The 17749-nt window shown below is 49.2% G+C and overlaps 1 protein-coding gene across 1 annotated transcript in view; it reads left to right on the forward strand.

Moving 5' to 3' along the window:
* The window catches only part of LOC140428391 (serine incorporator 1-like), a 60403-nt gene that overhangs the window by 32421 nt on the left and 10233 nt on the right, over positions 1-17749 (forward strand). Inside the window, exon 6 of the mRNA XM_072514798.1 lies at positions 3589-3758. Coding sequence (XP_072370899.1) covers positions 3589-3758 — 170 coding nt within the window. The remainder of the gene's footprint in view (positions 1-3588; positions 3759-17749) is intronic.

Genomic DNA, 17749 nt, shown 5'->3' on the forward strand with positions numbered 1-17749 from the left:
AACTACCTGCCGGACTGGATGAACCTCAAATTTCTCCCAGCGTATCAAAAAAACTATTGTTTTCAGTTCACACCCACTACCCCAAAAATGTACTCCTTTGTTAGTAGTGCCATCCCTCTCCGAATGCGAACACAGACTGCACTAGACATTGTGCAATCTCAGCACCTTGTTTGCAACTATACGTTAAACTGTCTCCTATCCAACACCAAGATCTATTTATTTTCATCTTCATAACATTGCCTGCTTCTACCACTACCTTCACTTTGCTGAAACCTTATTTGTACTTTGTCACGGCAATTTTCTCAAAAAGTCTTTCCTGTTTGTCTCCCCTATTCCAGCCTCCCTGAACTCTGACTTTCCCAGAATTCCGTTGCTCACACCCTGCCCTGAATTAAGTCTGCTTGTCTGGCAGCTGTGCTCAAGTGGACGTACAATTATTCCCCTTTACTCATCAAATTTAACATCTTTATCATCATCTACCAATTCGCAACTTCACTGCACTCCACCACAACAGCCAGTTCTAACCTTGCATCTCTAGATATATGACATTGACCTTCATTGCATCAATTTCTCCCTCTGTTTCATCATTGACTAGAGTTTTAAATTATCTCCGTTCTATTTTGCAACTCCCTCCTTTGTCTAGTTCTGTCACTGATTTTAAAATCTTAAACCTTTCTCTTTGAACAATCATTTGTTAGCATCCCTTAATTCCCATGGATTAGGTCTTTTCACACAGTGGGTAGTGTCCCTATCTCTGAGCCAGAAGCTCTGGTTTGAGTCCCACCCCAGGACTTTATGACCAAGGAAGGTGAAGGTAACTGGTCAAACGGGTTGAGTGTGTCAACCTGAAAAATCCTTCCAACATGCCTGTGGCATGGTGGTAAGAGTGGGAGAGACTCCTGGTCAGCTACGCTTGATGTAGAATGGCGCCCCTCAAAATCTAAGCCTCTGGTGACAAACTAACAACCTGTTCTGGGAATTACTGTGGAAATGGACAAAGTCTGCTTTAGTGAACTACTAGGCGCAGGAAGGGAATTGGAAATTCCCATACAAAGGCTGTGTTATTACTTTCTTCTAATGTGAAGTGTGATTACAAGATACTGTTGTAAGACATGCCAGTATGAAATTCTGCCACCAAACAGTTGAGAACGAATGCAGGTGTAAGAAGATCTGAGGAACTATTCGTCCAAATTGTAGATCCTTCAGTAAGTAACCACTTGGAGTAATACTGGAAGAAACTGGGAGCCAGTGTAATACTGGAAGAATGCAAGGAAGATTTTTTTAAATGCATTTCTCATGGAAGCTGGATCTTTCTCTGCCCATTTTCTAACCCTCTGCAGCCTGCATTCAAGAAGAAGGATTAGACATTTCATTTTGAGGCCTCTTTTATTCTGCGCCGGCCCCTGTAGCCCCATGCCATGTTGCGTGGGACCGGCGCGGCGAAGGGAGCCACTGAGCATGTGCGGCAATCGTGCCGGTCCCACTGCGCATGCGCGCGTTGGCACCGGTCCCACTGCACATGTGCAAACTCGCGGCACCCATCTGACGCCAGGGTCGGTAGCTGGAGTGGCGTGGGTCGCTCCAGTGCCGTGCTGGCCTACTGAGGGGGTCAGAATCGCTGCTCCTGAGGCCATGTTGACGCCGTCGAGAAACACAACGGCGTTGACGACGGCGTCAACACTTTGCCTCAGGATCAGAGAATCCCACCCATAGTTGCGGACAAATTTGTTGCTTTTTGCCTACCTGAAAATAGTGGCTTGCTTCAGAATGAATCCATTTGTTATAAAGTACTTTGTGGTGTCTTGAGGTGAAATGTTACCTTTTAATTCCCTCGAACTTTCCTTCCATCCCACCTTCCTTTTGTGCTTCCCTTTTGCAGAACTCCATTCAGTACAAATCTCTAGAAAGTATGCAGTGGCTACACTGATGTTTGTGATGACACGATTGTCCTGTAAGGAGAGGATGAGGAAACGGGGCCTACATTCTCTAGAATTTAGAAGAATGAGAGACTATCTAATTGAAATATAAATTTATTTGGCGACTGGACACTAAATGGGAGCATAACTTCCCCTGTAGTGGGAGTCTAGAACTGGGTGTCACAATCTCAGAATAAGAGGTTAGACATTAGGATTGAGATGAGAAAAAAAATCTTCACTTACAAACTAAAGGCAAATTGCTGCGATGCTGGAAGCTGAAACAAAAAGAGAAAATATAGGACAACTAAGGAGCTAATGTTTTGAGTCTGGATGACACTTTGTCAAAGCTATCAAAGCTTTGATAGTTTTGACAAAGAGTCGTCCAGATTCGAAACGTAGCTCTCTTCTTTCTCCACAGATGCTGTCAGACCTGCTGAGATGGTCCAGTATTTTCTGTTTTTGCTTCACTCAAAAACATTGGGAATCTTTGAATTCTTTACCCTGAGATAGTTATAGATGGTCTGTTGTTGACTATGTTGAGTATAAAACAGAAATCAATAGGATTTTGGTGACCTACTGAATTGATGAATATGGAGGTAATGTGAGGCAAGTGGAGTTAAGATTAATTAGCCATGATTGTACTGAATGGTGGAGCAATGGTGGAGGGTCAGTGACCTACTGTTCCTCTTATGTTATTTCAAGTACGAAAAGAAGCATGATCATAATCGGGTGTTAGACATCAGGAGAAAAAGCCTTACAGTAAAAAGTATTTTAAATAATGTACCAAGAAATGTAATAAAGGGTAAAATATTATTGCTATTCAATTGAATCCTGAAGGAAGTGAATTTACTTCTGGGACGAACCTTGGTGGGCAAATGGGTATCTGTAATCCATGACTTTTTTTCATGTTCTTGTCTTCAAACTCAAAGGGATGTAAAAAATGATAAGAATTCTCTGACGTTTGAACCATCCAAACAAATACAAATATGTTGTTAAGTTGTACATTGGCGTTGTACATTTAAGGCTTAGAATATGAGTATTGAGAATTGATTTTTTATTTGTTTGTGCAATCTTTCTGAAGTCCTCTTCCTTAACAATATTATCGAGCCCATGATCCTTTTCTACTCAGTGAACATTTTGACAATCCCCGAGAAAAGTGTTTCCATGTTTCCCACTGAGAGGCACTGCAGAGACCAAATTTAACACAGTGCAGTTGCAGGAACTGCTACACAACACACAGTACTTTTTCTTTTGAACACCATACTTCTGGTCAATTAAGTTGAAATCATCCGAAATCAAATGTCACTGTGAAACAACTTTAACAATATTATCAAGCTCATGATCCTTTTCTACTCAGTGAACATTTTGACAATCCCAGAGAAAAGTGTTTCCATGTTTCCCACAGAGAGGCACTGCAGAGACCAAATTTAACACAATGCAGTTGCAGGAACTGCTACACAACACACAGTCCTGTTACAAAGTTGTTTCACAGTGACATTTGATTTCGGATGATTTCACCTTAATTGACCAGAAGTATGGTGTTCAAAAGAAAAAGTTTGTTCTGTTAGTTGATAATTCATTTTTGATGTATGTTCTGTTTGTTGATAAATCATTTTTGGAGTTTTTATTTTAAGTTATAATATAGACTTAATTTTTCTGATTTCTTTTACAGCCTTGATCTCCATCACTAGCCTGAATTACATCTTGTCTTTCATCGCAATTGTGCTTTTCTATGTGTTTTACACTCAGCCTGAAGGATGTATTGAAAACAAGTTCTTCATTAGTTTCAATATGATTCTTTGCATTGCTGTGTCCATTACGTCTATCCTTCCAAAAATACAGGTATGAATGTCCATGATTTCCTGTTTTTTTTTTTTTTTTTTTTTGTTCTCGTACTACAAATTAATATGAAAGCTCTGGATCAGTCCAAGTTCTCCATCTACTCTAATCTTGAACCAGCTGCTTGAGTGCCTAAAATTACTTCCTTAGTTTATCTAGTATTGAGGGTTGGACTGATTTTTTTGAGGAACTTGTTTAAATTGAGAGGGAGTTGTAACTTAATGGGACACATCGCTAAGTCAAATATTCCTGAAAAATGAGGCTAAGTTCTTACAGAAGGCTGACCATCTACCTGTTGTGCACTTACGGCAGCATATTTTAAATATTAAAGAAGAAATCGGGGCAAACTTTGAAGCTTAACCATAAAGAGGAGGTGGTACCCACAAAGAATCCAGGTTTCCCGAATGATCCTTTTGAGAGTTTGAATTTTGCCTCAATTAAATTATTGTCATTTATTTCTGTAATGCTAGTTTCAGCTTTCAGGAATTTTTGTGCGAAATATTCTCGTGTTCGGATCACCACTCTCTCTCATAAACTGATTTCAGATTATCTAAGATCTGAAGCACACCTTTCACAACCTATTTCTAGTAAAATGATAGCATAACGACTTCCATTGGAGGCCATGGTGTGAGTGGTCGCACATTTGGCAGCTCCACTTGAGGCTATTTTTGTTTTTTTTACCTTTTCTCCATTTGTAGGGTGGATGATTTGCGGAAAAAGGTGTAGGGCTGACTGGAGAAAAGTTTGACTCCACTGGTGGGGCTGGTGGATAGATCCACGGACCGGAAGTGGTTCGAGAAGAAGGGAGGAGTTGGAAAATCTTTGTGCGCCACAGGTCAAGATGGCGGAGGTAAAGGGTCTGCCTTGATAGCCCAATGGTCGATGGGGCAACTGCTGGACATTTTATATGAAAAGTTCAGCCGACAGGAGGGAGGCCAAGGAGGACCTAGCCATGGTGGTGGAATCGTTAAAAGCAGGAATTGACCGTGTGGAGCAGAGGCTGGAGTCCCAGGACTAGGCTGTTAGGAAAGTGGAAGAGGCGGTGGGGGAGCACAAGGAGCAGCTTGCCTCGTTGGCGGCCAAAATACGCGCGATGTGGGAGACTCAGAAGCGGTTAAAGGAGAATGTGGAGGACCTGGAGAATTGCTCCCGGAGACAGAACCTTAGAATCGTGGGGATGCCTGAAGGCATTGAGGGAGCGGACGCTGGCACATATGTTGCCAAGATGTTGGAGTAGGGGGAGGGGGCCTTTGACCAGCCCCAGGAGCTCGACCGAGCGCACAGGGCACTGATGAGGAAGCCGTAGGCGAATGAGCCACCCAGGGCGATGGTGGTGCGTCTTCACCGATTCCTGGACATAGAGAAGATACTGAGATGGACAAGGTAGACCAGGAGATGGACCTGGGAGGGGAGTGAGCTCCGGGTGTACCAGGACCTGGCGCGGACCTGCCGAAGAGGAGAGCTGGGTTTAATCGGGTGAAGGCTGTCCTCTTTAAAAAGGGGGTGAAGTTTGGGATGTTGTACTCGCCCGCCTCTGGGTGAATTTTAATAGTCGAGAACATTATTTTGGAACACCAGAGGAGGCAATGGTGTTTTTAAAGAGTCAGTGGACTGACAGGAGGAGGGCATTGAACTGTGGAGGTGGTGTGAGGAGATGGGTGCTTTTTATGTCCGTTGTTTCCTGAATCTTTGTTTTTGTTGGTTGTTGGAGAACTTTTCTCCTTCGAGATGTTTTGTTGCGATTGAGAGCGAGTGCACCTTTTTTTTTTTTTCTTGTTTCATTGTTGATTGTGAGGTGTGCGAGCGGGGGGTAAATCAGTGGGGGTTAGGAGGATTAGCGCCTTGGGCAGGGGCTGCCAAGCTAGCTGGGAGGGCTAGTTAATGGGAGCACAGTGGGGGGTGATCAGGTGGTTAGTGTAGCAGAGGGGAATGGGGTAGTTTTGTTTAAGGGGAGGGGGGCTGCTGTCAAAGCTGTTGTTGCATGGGAGGGAGTGGTGACGGTGGACCTCTGACGGTGGGCCTGAAGGGTCGTGTGGCATGGGCCGGGGGCTGCTCTAAGAAGGGGTATGGTTGATCGGCAGGGGAGGGGGACGGGGTGCCCTTCGACCAGGTTGGTCACATGGAACATGAGGGGGCTGAATGGACCAGTTAAACGGTTGCGTGTTTTCGCGCACCTGAGTAGTTTGAAGGCGGAGCTCTGGGGAAGATCCCGGACTTGGACTCGCAGCGGCTGATTATAGGGGAGGACTTTAACACGGTCACTGTTCCGAGGTTGGACCAGTCGAGCCCGAGGTTGGGGAGAGTGGCTGAAGGGATTCATGGAGCACATGAGGGTGGGTGGAACCCGTGGAGGTTGGAAGGCCGATTGCGAAGATGTTCTCGTACTTCTTCCATGTGCACAAGGTGTACTCTCGGATTGATTTAAAAAAAAATATATATATATTTTATTCAAATTTTTCGGCCAAACAAAACAATACAAAGGTTTTCCTTTTTAAAACAATAAAACAATATAAATAAATGTGGCCGTTTTAACAAATAAATAAATAATATATAAACTAAATGGCAACTACCATAACAAAAATAATAACGCTCCAAAAATAAAATCAAACAATCCATTATACATAACCTAGTACAAATATCTATGCAAAAACACCCCTGAGGACCCCCCCGAGCCCCCCCCCCCCCCCCCCGGGTTGCTGCTGTTACCTTCCCATTTCCTTTATCGTTCTGCGAGGTAGTCAACGAACGGTTGCCACCTCCTGGTGAACCCTTGAGCCGAACCCCTTAGTGCGAACTTTATCCGTTCTAGTTTTATAAACCCTGCCATGTCATTTATCCAGGTCTCCACGCCCGGGGGTTTGGCTTCCTTCCACATAAGCAATATCCTTCGCCGGGCTACTAGGGACGCAAAGGCCAAGACATCCTCTTTTGCCTCCTGCACTCCCGGCTCTTCTGCAACCCTGAATATAGCCAACCCCCAGCCTGGCTCGACCCGGACCCCCACCACCTTCGAAAGCACCTTTGCCACCCCCACCCAGAACCCCTGCAGTGCCGGACATGACCAAAACGTGGGTGTGGTTTGCTGGGCTTCTCGAGCATCTCCCACACCTATCCTCTACCCCGAAAAACTTACTGAGCCTTGCTCCGGTCATATGCGCCCTGTGTAAAACCTTGAATTGTATCAGGCTTAGCCTGGCGCACGAGGACGACGAGTTTACCCTACGTAGGGCATCAGCCCACAGCCCCTCCTCAATCTCTTCCCCCCCCAGCTCTTCTTCCCATTTCCCCTTCAGCTCATCCACCACGATCTCCCCCTCGTCCCTCATTTCCCTGTATATATCCGGCACCCTACCATCCCCCACCCATGTCCCTGAGATCACTCTATCTTGAATCTCCTGCGTCGGGAGCTGCGGGAATTCCCTCACCTGCTGCCTCGCAAAAGCCCTCAGTTGCATGTATCGAAATTCATTCCCTTGTGGCAACCCATATTTTTCCGTTAGCGCTCGCAAACGTCCCGTCTACGAACAGATCTCTCAGTTGCACAACCCCAGCTCTCTGCCATGCTCCAAATCCCCCATCCATTCTCCCCGGGACAAACCTATGGTTATTTCTTATCGGGGACCGCACCGAGGCTCCCGTCCTTCCCCTATGTCGTCTCCACTGCCCCCAAATTTTTAGTGTTGCCACCACCACTGGACTTGTGGTGTATTTCTTCGGGGAGAACGGCAACGGCGCCGTCGCCATTGCTTGTAGGCTGGTTCCTTTGCAGGACGCCATCTCCAATCTCTTCCACGCCGCTCCCTCCCCTTCTCCCATCCACTTACACACCATTGAGATATTGGCGGCCCAGTAGTATTCACTTAGGCTCGGTAGTGCCAGCCCCCCCCCCCCCTATCCCTGCTACGCTGCAAGAACCCCCTCCTCACTCTCTGGGTCTTCCCGGCCCACACAAAACTCATGACACTTTTCTCAATTTTCTTGAAAAAAGCCTTCGTGACCATCACCGGAAGGCACTGAAACACAAAAAGGAATCTCGGGAGGACTAACATTTTGACCGCCTGCACCCTACCCACCAGTGACAGGGGCACCATGTCCCATCTCTTAAAATCCTCCTCCATCTGTTCCACCAATCTTGTTAAATTAAGCCTATGTAAGGTTCCCCAACTCCTGGCTATCTGAATCCCTAAGTACCGGAAATCTCTTGTTACCTTCCTCAGCGGTAAGTCATCTATTCCCCTGCTCTGCTCCCCCGGATGCACCACAAACAACTCTCTCTTCCCCATATTCAATTTGTACCCCGAAAATTCCCCAAACTCCCTGAGTGTCTGCATTATCTCAGGCATCCCCTCCACTGGGTCCGCAACATACAGCAATAAATCATCTGCATACAAAGATACCCGGTGTTCTTCTCCTCCCCTGAGTACTCCCCTCCACTTCCTGGAGCCCCTCAGTGCTATGGCCACGGGCTCAATCGCCAATGCAAACAGTTACGGAGACAGGGGACACCCCTGCCTCGTCCCTCTATGAAGACGGAAGTAGTCAGACCTCTGTCTGTTCGTGACCACGCTCGCCACCGGGGCCCTATACAGCAGCTGTACCCATCCAATAAACCCTTCTCCAAAACACACATCTCAGCACCTCCCACAGATAATCCCACTCCACTCTGTCGAATGCTTTCTCGGCGTCCATCACCACCACTATCTCCGCCTCCCCCTCTGGTGGGGGCATCATCATTACCCCTAGCAACCTCCGTATGTTCGTGTTCAGCTGTCTCCCCTTAACAAACCCAGTTTGATCCTCGTGGACCACCCCCGGGACACAGTCCTCTATCCTCGTCGCCATCACCTTGGCCAGGAGCTTAGCATCTACATTTAAAAGGGAAATGGGCCTGTAGGACCCACACTGCAGCGGGTCTTTTTCCTTCTTCAAAAGGAGCGATATCGTTGCCTCCGACATAGTCGGGGGCAGCTGCCCCTTTTCCCTGGCCTCATTAAAGGTTCTCGTCAAAAGCGGGGCCAGTAGGTCCATATATTTCCTATAAAATTCCACCGGGAATCCGTCCGGTCCCGGGGCCTTCCCCGCCTGCATGCTCCCAATCCCTTTTACCACCTCCTCCATCTCAATCTGTGCTCCCAGTCCCGCCCTCTCCTGCTCCTCCACCTTAGGGAATTCCAGCTGGTCCAAGAAACACATCATTCCCTCCTTCCCTTCCGGGGGCTGAGCCTTATATAACCTCTCATAGAATGCCTTGAACACCCCGTTCACTCTCTCCGCTCCCCGTTCCATCTCTCCCTCCTCATCTCTCACCCCACCTATCTCCCTCGCTGCTCCCCTCTTCCTCAATTGGTGGGCCAGTAGCCGACTCGCCTTCTCTCCATACTCATACTGTACACCCTGTGCCCTCCTCCACTGTGCCTCTGCCTTACCCATGGTCAGCAGGTCAAATTCCACATGTAGCCTTTGTCTTTCCCTGTACAGTCCCTCCTCCGGTGCCTCCGCATATTGCCTGTCCACCCTCAAGTTCTTTCAACAATCGCTCCCTTTCTTTACCCTCTTGCTTCCCTTTATGTGCTCTTATGGATATTAGTTCCCCTCTAACCACCGCCTTCAACGCCTCCCAGACCACTCCCACCTGAACCTCCCCATTGTCATTAAGCTCCAAGTACCTTTCGATGCACCCCCTCACCCTTAAACATACCCCCTCATCCGCCAATAAGCCCATATCCATTCTCCAGAGTGGGTGCTGTTCTTTTTCCTCTCCGACCTCCAGGTCTACCCTGTGTGGAGCGTGGTCCGAAATGGCTATGGCCGTATATTCCGTCCCTGTCACCTTCGGAATCAGTGCCCTTCCCAAGACAAAAAAGTCTACCCGTGAGTATACTTTGTGAACATGGGAGAAAAATGAGAACTCCTTACTCCTAGGCCTACTAAATCTCCAGGGGTCTACCCCTCCCATCTGCTCCATGAAGTCCTTGAGCACCCTGGCCACTGCCGGCCTCCTCCCGGTCCTGGACCTCGACCGGTCCAGCCCTGGATCAAGCACCGTATTGAAGTCTCCCCCCATTACCAACTTTCCCGCCTCCAGGTCCGGGATACGTCCCAACATACGCCTCATAAAATTTGCATCATCCCGGTTCGGGGCGTATACGTTCACCAGAACCACCGCCTCCCCTTGCAATCTGCCACTCACCATCACATATCTACCCCCACTATCCGCCACTATGGTCTTTGCCTCAAACAGTACCCGTTTCCCCACTAAGATAGCCACCCCCCTGTTCTTCGCACCTAAACCCGAATGAAACACCTGCCCCACCCATCCTTTACGTAGTCTGACCTGGTCTATCAGTTTCAGATGCGTTTCCTGCAACATAACCACATCTGCCTTTAATTTCTTTAGGTGTGCGAGTACCCGTGCCCTTTTAATCGGCCCGTTCAGCCTTCTCACGTTCCACGTGATCAGCCGGGTTGGGGGGCTCTTTACCCCCCCCCCCCCCTTGTCGACTAGCCATCCCCTTTTTTAACCCAGCTCCTCACCCGGTTCCCACGTACCCGTATATCCCCCCGACGGCGCCCTCCTGCCTCGATCACCCCATCCCATAACAGCTCCCCCTTCTCCTTAGCAGCAGCAACCCAGTTAACCCCCCCCCCTCCGCTAGATCCCCCTCTAGCGTAGTTGCACCCCCCATGTTGCTCCCAGAAGTCAGCGAACTCTGGCTGACCTCGGCTTCCCCCCTTGTCCTCGGCAACCCACTGTGCGAGGCCCTCTCCTTCCTGCGTCCCTGTTCCCGCCATAATTACCATAGCACGGGAACAAAGCCCGCGTTTCCCACTCGGCCCCGCCCCTAATGGCCAGCGCCCACAGTTCCTCATACTCCCCCCCCCCCCCCCCCCCCAACATGGGGAAGAGAGAAAAGTTACAGGATCACAAAATTAACAAATTGAAAAATCATCCCCCCCCCACTTTTCTCGCCCCACATAATCACCCCACCACTTTGTCCCAAAAGCTCTTTCTCTCGCCAGACTATTCCAGCTTCTCGTCCACACCTCTTCTGCCGTCTCAAAGTAGTGGTGCTTCCCTTGGTGTGTGACCCACAATCTCGCCGGTTGCAACATTCCAAACTGGATCTTCTTTTTGTGAAGCACCGCCTTAGCCCGATTAAAGCTTGCCCTCCTTCTCGCCACCTCCGCACTCCAATCCTGGTATACGCGGATCACCGTGTTCTCCCACCTACAGCTCCGAGTTTTCTTCGCCCATCTGAGGACCGTCTCTCTGTCATTGTAGCGGAGAAACCTCACCACTATAGCTCGAGGTATTTCTCCAGCCTTCGGTCTTCGCGCCAGAACTCGATAAGCTCCCTCCACCTCCAAAGGGCCCGTCGGGGCCTCCGATCCCATTAGCGAGTGAAGCATCGTGCTCACATATGTCCTGACGTCCGCCCCTTCTGCGCCTTCGGGAAGACCCAGGACTCTTAAATTCTTCCTCCTCGAATTATTCTCCAGTACTTCCAACCTTTCCACACACCTTTTGTGCTGTGCCTCGTGCGTCTCTGTCTTCACCACCAGGCCCTGTATTTCATCTTCATTTTCAGCAGCCTTTGCCTTCACGACCCGAAGCTCCAGCTCTTGGGTCCTCTGCTCCTCCTTTAGCCCTTCAATCGCCTGTAATATCGGGGCCAACAGCTCCTTCTTCAACTCCTTCTTCAGCTCTTCCACACAGCGCCGCAGGAACTCTTGTTGCTCCGGGCCCCATAACAAACGGCCACCTTCCGACGCCATCTTGCTTTGAGCTTCCCTTCCTTGCCGCTGCTCCAGAGGATCCTCCGTAATCCGGCCGCTATCCTCTCCCTTATCCATGCGTGTCCGGGGGGATTCCCTTCTGGTTTACCGCACAGTGTTTTTGGCCGTTTAAATTGCCGTTGGGGCTCCTATTAAGAGCCCAAAAGTCCGTTCCCGGATTGATTTTTTTGTGGTGGGTAAGATGTTATTGGCGGGTTGATCGACTCTGGGTACTCGCCGATCGTAGTCTTAGACCACACGCTGCATTGGGTGGACTTGCAAGTGGATTGGGGGGCGGGCCCAGTGTCCACAGTAGAGACTGGACATAGGATTGTTAGCGGAGGAGAGGTATGTGAGCCGGTGAGGGCTGCCATTCGGGGGTATGTGGAACTAAATGACACAGGTGAGGTCTCGACCACCACACTGGGAGGCGCTTGAGGTAGAGATTAGTGGGGAGTTCATATCGATCAGGCCATATAGGGAAAAGGAGCAGCGAACAGAGATAGCAAGGTTTGGTGGCCAAAATTCTGCGGGTGGAAAGGAGGTATTCATTTGTTGAAGGATAGGCAGAAGCTTCCGAAGGAATTAGGACTGGGGTCCTTGGAGAAGGCAGTAGGGCAGTTATGGAGGCCAGAGGGGCAGTGTATGAGCACGGGGAGAAGGCTAGTAGGATGCTGGCCCACCAACTGAAGAAGCAGGAGGCGGCGAGGGAGATTGGAAGGATGTGGCACAGTCGGGGTGGACTGGACTTGGTGGGGGTAAATGGGGTATTTGAGTAGTTTTATAAGAGAGTTTATAAATCAGAGCCCCCAGCCTGAGGGGAGGGAATGTGGCAGGTTGGAGTTCCCCAAGGTGGAGGAGGACCTGGTAGAGCGGTTGAGAGCACCTATTGGATGGAGGGTATGGGGACGATGCTGACAGGGAAGGCACCAGGCCCAGATGATTTTCCAGTCGAATTTTATAAAAGAAATTTGGGTGATTAGGGCCCCTGCTGGTAAGGGCATTCAATGTGGCGTGGGAGAAGGGAGATCTTCTCTTTCTCTCTCTCTCTCCTCCTCCTCCTCCTCCTCCTCCTCCTCCTCCTCCCCCCCCCCCCCCCCCCCCCCAAACATTATGGCATGCCTCAATAAGGATACTACACCTGATATCACTGCTGAATGTTGATGCCAAGTTGTTGATAAAGATCTTGACCTCGCGGATTGATGACTGTGTCAGGGGTGATAGGGGCAGACCAGACAGGGTTTGTAAAGAGGAGGCATCAGTCGGCTAACATTAGGTGGCTGTTGAATGTTATAATAATGCCCTCGGAGGGACGGAATGTGGAGGTGGTGGTCACTATGGATGCGGAGGAGGCCTTTGATCAGGTAGAATTGGAATATTTGTGGGAGGTACTGGGGCAGTTTGAGTTCAGGTAGGGGTTTGTGGACTGGGTCCGGTTGTTGTATCAGATGCCGGTAAGAACGAACAAGGTGAGTTTGGGATATTTTGGGCTGTATCATGGGACGAGGCAGCGATGCACACTCTCCCTATTGTTCTTTGCCTTGGCAATAGAGCCACTGCTAATTGCGCTTACAGCACGAAGTCTTACAACACCAGGTTAAAGTCCAACAGGTTTGTTTTGATGTCACTAGCTTTCGGAGCGCTGCTCCTTCCTCAGGTGAATGAAGAGGTCTGTTCCAGAAACACATATATAGACAAATTCAAAGATGCCAAACAATGCTTGGAATGCGAGCATTAGCAGGTGATTAAATCTTTACAGATCCAGAGATGGGGTAACCCCAGGTTAAAGAGGTGTGAATTGTACCAAGCCAGGACAGTTGGTAGGATTTCGCAGGCCAGATGGTGGGGGATGAATGTAATGCGACATGAATCCTAGGTCCCGGTTGAGGTCGCACTCGTGTGCGGAACTTGGCTATAAGCTTCTGCTCGGCGATTCTGCGTTGTCGCGGGTCCTGAAGGCTGCCTTGGAGAACGCTTACCTGGAGATCAGAGGCTGAATGCCCTTGACTGCTGAAGTGTTCCCAGACAGGAAGGGAACATTCCTGCCTGGTGATTGTTGCGCGATGTCCGTTCATTCGTTGTCGCAGCGTCTGCATGGTCTCGCCAATGTACCACGCTTCGGGACATCCTTTCCTGCAGCGTATGAGGTAGACAACGTTGGCCGAGTCGCACGAGTATGTACCGCGCACCTGGTGGGTGGTGTTCTCACGTGTAATAGTGGTATCCATGTCGATGATCTGGCACGTCTTGCAGAGATTGCCATGACAGGGTTGTGTGGTGTCGTGGTCACTGTTCTGAAGACTGGGTAGTTTGCTGCAAACAATGGTTCGTTTGAGGTTGCGCGGTTGTTTGAAGGCAAGTAGTGGGGGTGTGGGGATGACCTTGGCAAGATGTTCATTGTCATCAATGACGTGTTGAAGGCTGTGAAGAAGATGACGTAGTTTCTCCGCTCCGGGGAAGTACTGGACGACGAAGGGTATTCTGTCGGTTGTGTCCCATGTTTGTCTTCTGAGGAGGTCGGTCCGGTTTTTCGCTGTGGCGCGTTGGAACTGTCGATCGATGAGTCGAGTGCCATATCCCGTTCGTACGAGGGCATCTTTCAACGTCTGTAGATGTCTGTTACGCTCCTCCTCGTCTGAGCAGATCCTGTGTATACGGAGCGCTTGTCCATAGGGGATGGCTTCTTTAATGTGTTTAGGGTGGAAGCTGGAGAAGTGGAGCATCATGAGGTTATCCGTAGGTTTGCGGTAAAGCGAAGTGCTGAGGTGACCTTGTTGCGCTTACAGCAACAAGGGGTTGGCAGGGGATAGTGTGGGGGGCGGTGTTGCCGGTGGAGCATAGGGTCTCGCTATATGCGGACAATTTGTTGCTCTACATATCGGACACATTGGAAGTATTGGAGGTATCATGGATTGGAAGTATTGGAGGTATCGTGGACAATGTGGTGGAATTCGGGTGGTGCCCTGGGTATAAGTTAAATATGGGGAAAAGGAGGAGCGAGCAGAGATAGCAAAAGTTTGGTGGCCGAGATTCTGCGGGTGGACAGGAGGTATTCGGTTGTTGAAGGAAAGGCAGAAGCTTCCGATGGAGTTAGGACTGGGGTCCGTGGGTAGGGCAGTTGCGGAGGCCAGAGGGACAGTGTCTGAGTGCAGGGAGAAGGCATCATTTCCGATCCAGCTGAGTGGGCAGGAGAGGAGTTTGGGTGAGCTGCTGTTTAAAGTAGTGGGGGCGAGTTTCAGGTATCTGGGCGCCCAGGTGGTTCGGGGATGGGAGCAATTACATAATTGAATTTGGCCTGTGTGTGGAGCAAACAAAGGGGGATTTTAAGAGGTGGGACGTGCTTCCGTTATTGGCGGGGCGGGTGTAGTCCGTGAAGATGACGGTACTCCCAAGGTTTTTATTCGTGTTACAGAATCTTCCGATTTTTATTGCAAAGGCCTTCTTTGTAAGATCAGTGCGTTGATCGCGAGCTTTGTGTGGGTGGGGAAAGCCCCTTGGATGAAGAAAGTGCTGTTGGAGCGGGGGCGAGGTGGGCTGACCGTGCCAAACGTATTGAACTATTACTGGGCATCAAATCTAGCGATGATAAGGATGTGGGTAGCAGGGGAAGGGTCGTTATGGAGGCAGCCTCTTGTAAGGGCTCTAGCTTGAGAGCACTCTTGACAGCGCCTCTGCAGTTCTGGCCTGCCATGTAGTCCACAGGTCCGGTACTGGTGGCCCTGAGGGTGTGGAGACGGTGGCGGCATCACCTGAGGCTCGGGGGAGCCTTGGTTTGGGCTCCGATTTGTGGGAATCGACGGTTTGTTCCGGGGGTGCTGGACGCGGGATTCTGGGGGTGGCGTTGGGCAGGGATTGAGCGGTTTGGAGACCTGTTTGTGGGGGCAGCTTTTTGAACTTGGGAGGGGTTGGTGGAAGAGTATGAGCTGCCCAGCGGGAATGGGTTCCGGTACTTACAGGTTCGGGACTATGTGAGAAAACAGGTGCTGTCCTTTCCTGACCTCCCGGCCCTGGGGTTGCAGGACAAAGTGCTGTCGAAAGCCAGGGTTGGTGAGACCAGGGTGTCCGAGATTTACAAAGTATTAATGGAATGGGAGAGTGCCCCTATGGGAGAAGTTAAGCAGAAGTGGGAGGAAGAGCTGTGGAGGGTGCTGGAGGCTCTGAGAAGGGTGAATACATCCTCTTTGTGTGCTAGCCTTAGCCTCATTTAATTTAAAGTAGTTCACAGGGCGTATATGATGATGGCCAGAATGAGGAGGTTTTTTGAGGGGGTGGAAGATAGGTGTGGGCAGGGCGCGAACTATGTCCACAAGTTTTGGGCCCTGTTGCTAATTGTGTTTCTCTTAATTTGGCTCTGAAGATGGTGGCCAATATGGTCACCTTCCTTAATTCTAATTACGTTTGCTCTAGAGTCGCCAGGTATTTCTCGATACCGCCACAAGGTTCAAAACCGAATACTGACCAAAGACTCGATACACCAGTTAGTAAGTTCAAACTCAATGCTCATTTATTTACACACACAGTCAAATATACTCATGCATAAAACTCTACAAACTAAACTATCACTACTGCTGAAGCCTATACTTAGCTTCGGGTGCCCACTCAGTCAGAGGAACAATGGCCGTTGTTCGGTTCTGAGGCTGTTGGGGTCGATTTGGTACGGAATAACAACCAGGAGCGTCTGTCTCGTAGCGTGCGTTGACCTTGGACTTACTTGTTCTGATGTTGCTGTTGGGCAGGTCTCTCCTTGGTGAGAGCTAGAGCCACAAGAGAGCGATTCTCTCTTGGAGGATTCTTCTTATACCCAAAAGGGGCTTCGCGCGCTTTTGGGCGGGCCTTGAACTTGGCCCCAATTAATTAGGCCGTTTCCCAATCGTTCCTATCAATTTCCTCCAATAGAGGGGTGGGTGCCCTGATGGCTGGGCGTGTCCTAGGTGGCCGTTGGCTTGCTTTGTTCTGGTCTCCTCTAGCGCCGGGTGCCTGTCTTGGTATTGTTTACTTAAATGTTACCCTTTTGTGCCCGGGGATGGCTCATTAGTATGGTAATGGTTTTGCAGTATCGGTCTTGTCTGGGAGCTACGGCTCCAATCAACAGACAAACCCTGCACCTGCTTGCTTTCTCAGTATTGTCCATTTTTCCCTGCAATCTTTGCAAATTGTCCATTTTGTAATCGGGAGGGGGTCATCCCAGATGGCTATAGCCCGTCCAAAGCTGGAGGGATTAAAAAAAAAAAAAAAATTTAGAGTACCCAATTCATTTTTTCCAATTAAGGGGCAATTTAGCGTGTTTAATCCACTTACCTTGCACATCTTTTGGGTTGTGGGGGCGAAACCCACGAAACTCGGGGAGAATGTGCAAACTCCACATGGATAGTGACCAGAGCCGGGATCGAACCTGGGACCTCGGCGCCGTGAGACTGCAATGCTATCACTGCGCCACCAGTGCTGCCCCCAGCTGGAGGGATTTTGGCAGGGGTTTGCTGACGTGATGTCGGAGGTGCTGAGGGTGAAGGTGGTCCAGAAGTCGCAGTTTTTGAAGTGTCGTAAGACCTGGGAGTCCATGGGGTGAGAGAGGATGACATTTTGGCCGTGGTAGCCCGGAGATGGATATTGTTGGGATGGAGGGACTCGGAGCAGGCAAACCCGGGGGTGTGGGTGAGTGACCTCGCGGAATTCCTTAGGTTTTCCAAAAAATCAAGTTCGCCTTGAGAGGGTCTGTGGAGTAGTTTGCCTGAAGATGGAAACCGTTTGCTGATTTATTCCAGGAAAGTTAAGTTGGGGGGGGGGGGGGGTTAAAAATGGAGGCAGAGTGGGTGGGTGGGTGTAAAGTAACAGCAGGGAGGGAGGGGCGCGAGGGTGTTTGTTATTTATTAGTTATGAGATTTCCTCGTCTCTTTTTGGTTTTGGTTGTGTTTGATGTGTGCGTGTAAATATATGTATATGTGTATATATTATATATATATATATATAAATGCCTTGATAAAAACATTTTTTTAAAAATTGATAGAATGACTCTGTGATGATAGCAGAACCCTTGCTTCATATACCTGGAAGTATTCTAATGTTACACGTGAATTCTATCTCTTTTGAAAGATGATTGTAAAACACTCATTGTGTGAGGCACAACTTCAACCATTTCATTATGCCTAGCTAAAGGACATTCTGGTCATAACCGTCTAAAATATTTGATATTCTGAATAACAATCTTTCCATTCTAATTA

Source organism: Scyliorhinus torazame, chromosome 8, assembly GCF_047496885.1.
Source record: "Scyliorhinus torazame isolate Kashiwa2021f chromosome 8, sScyTor2.1, whole genome shotgun sequence".
In the NCBI taxonomy this organism is placed as follows: Eukaryota; Metazoa; Chordata; class Chondrichthyes; order Carcharhiniformes; family Scyliorhinidae; genus Scyliorhinus; species Scyliorhinus torazame.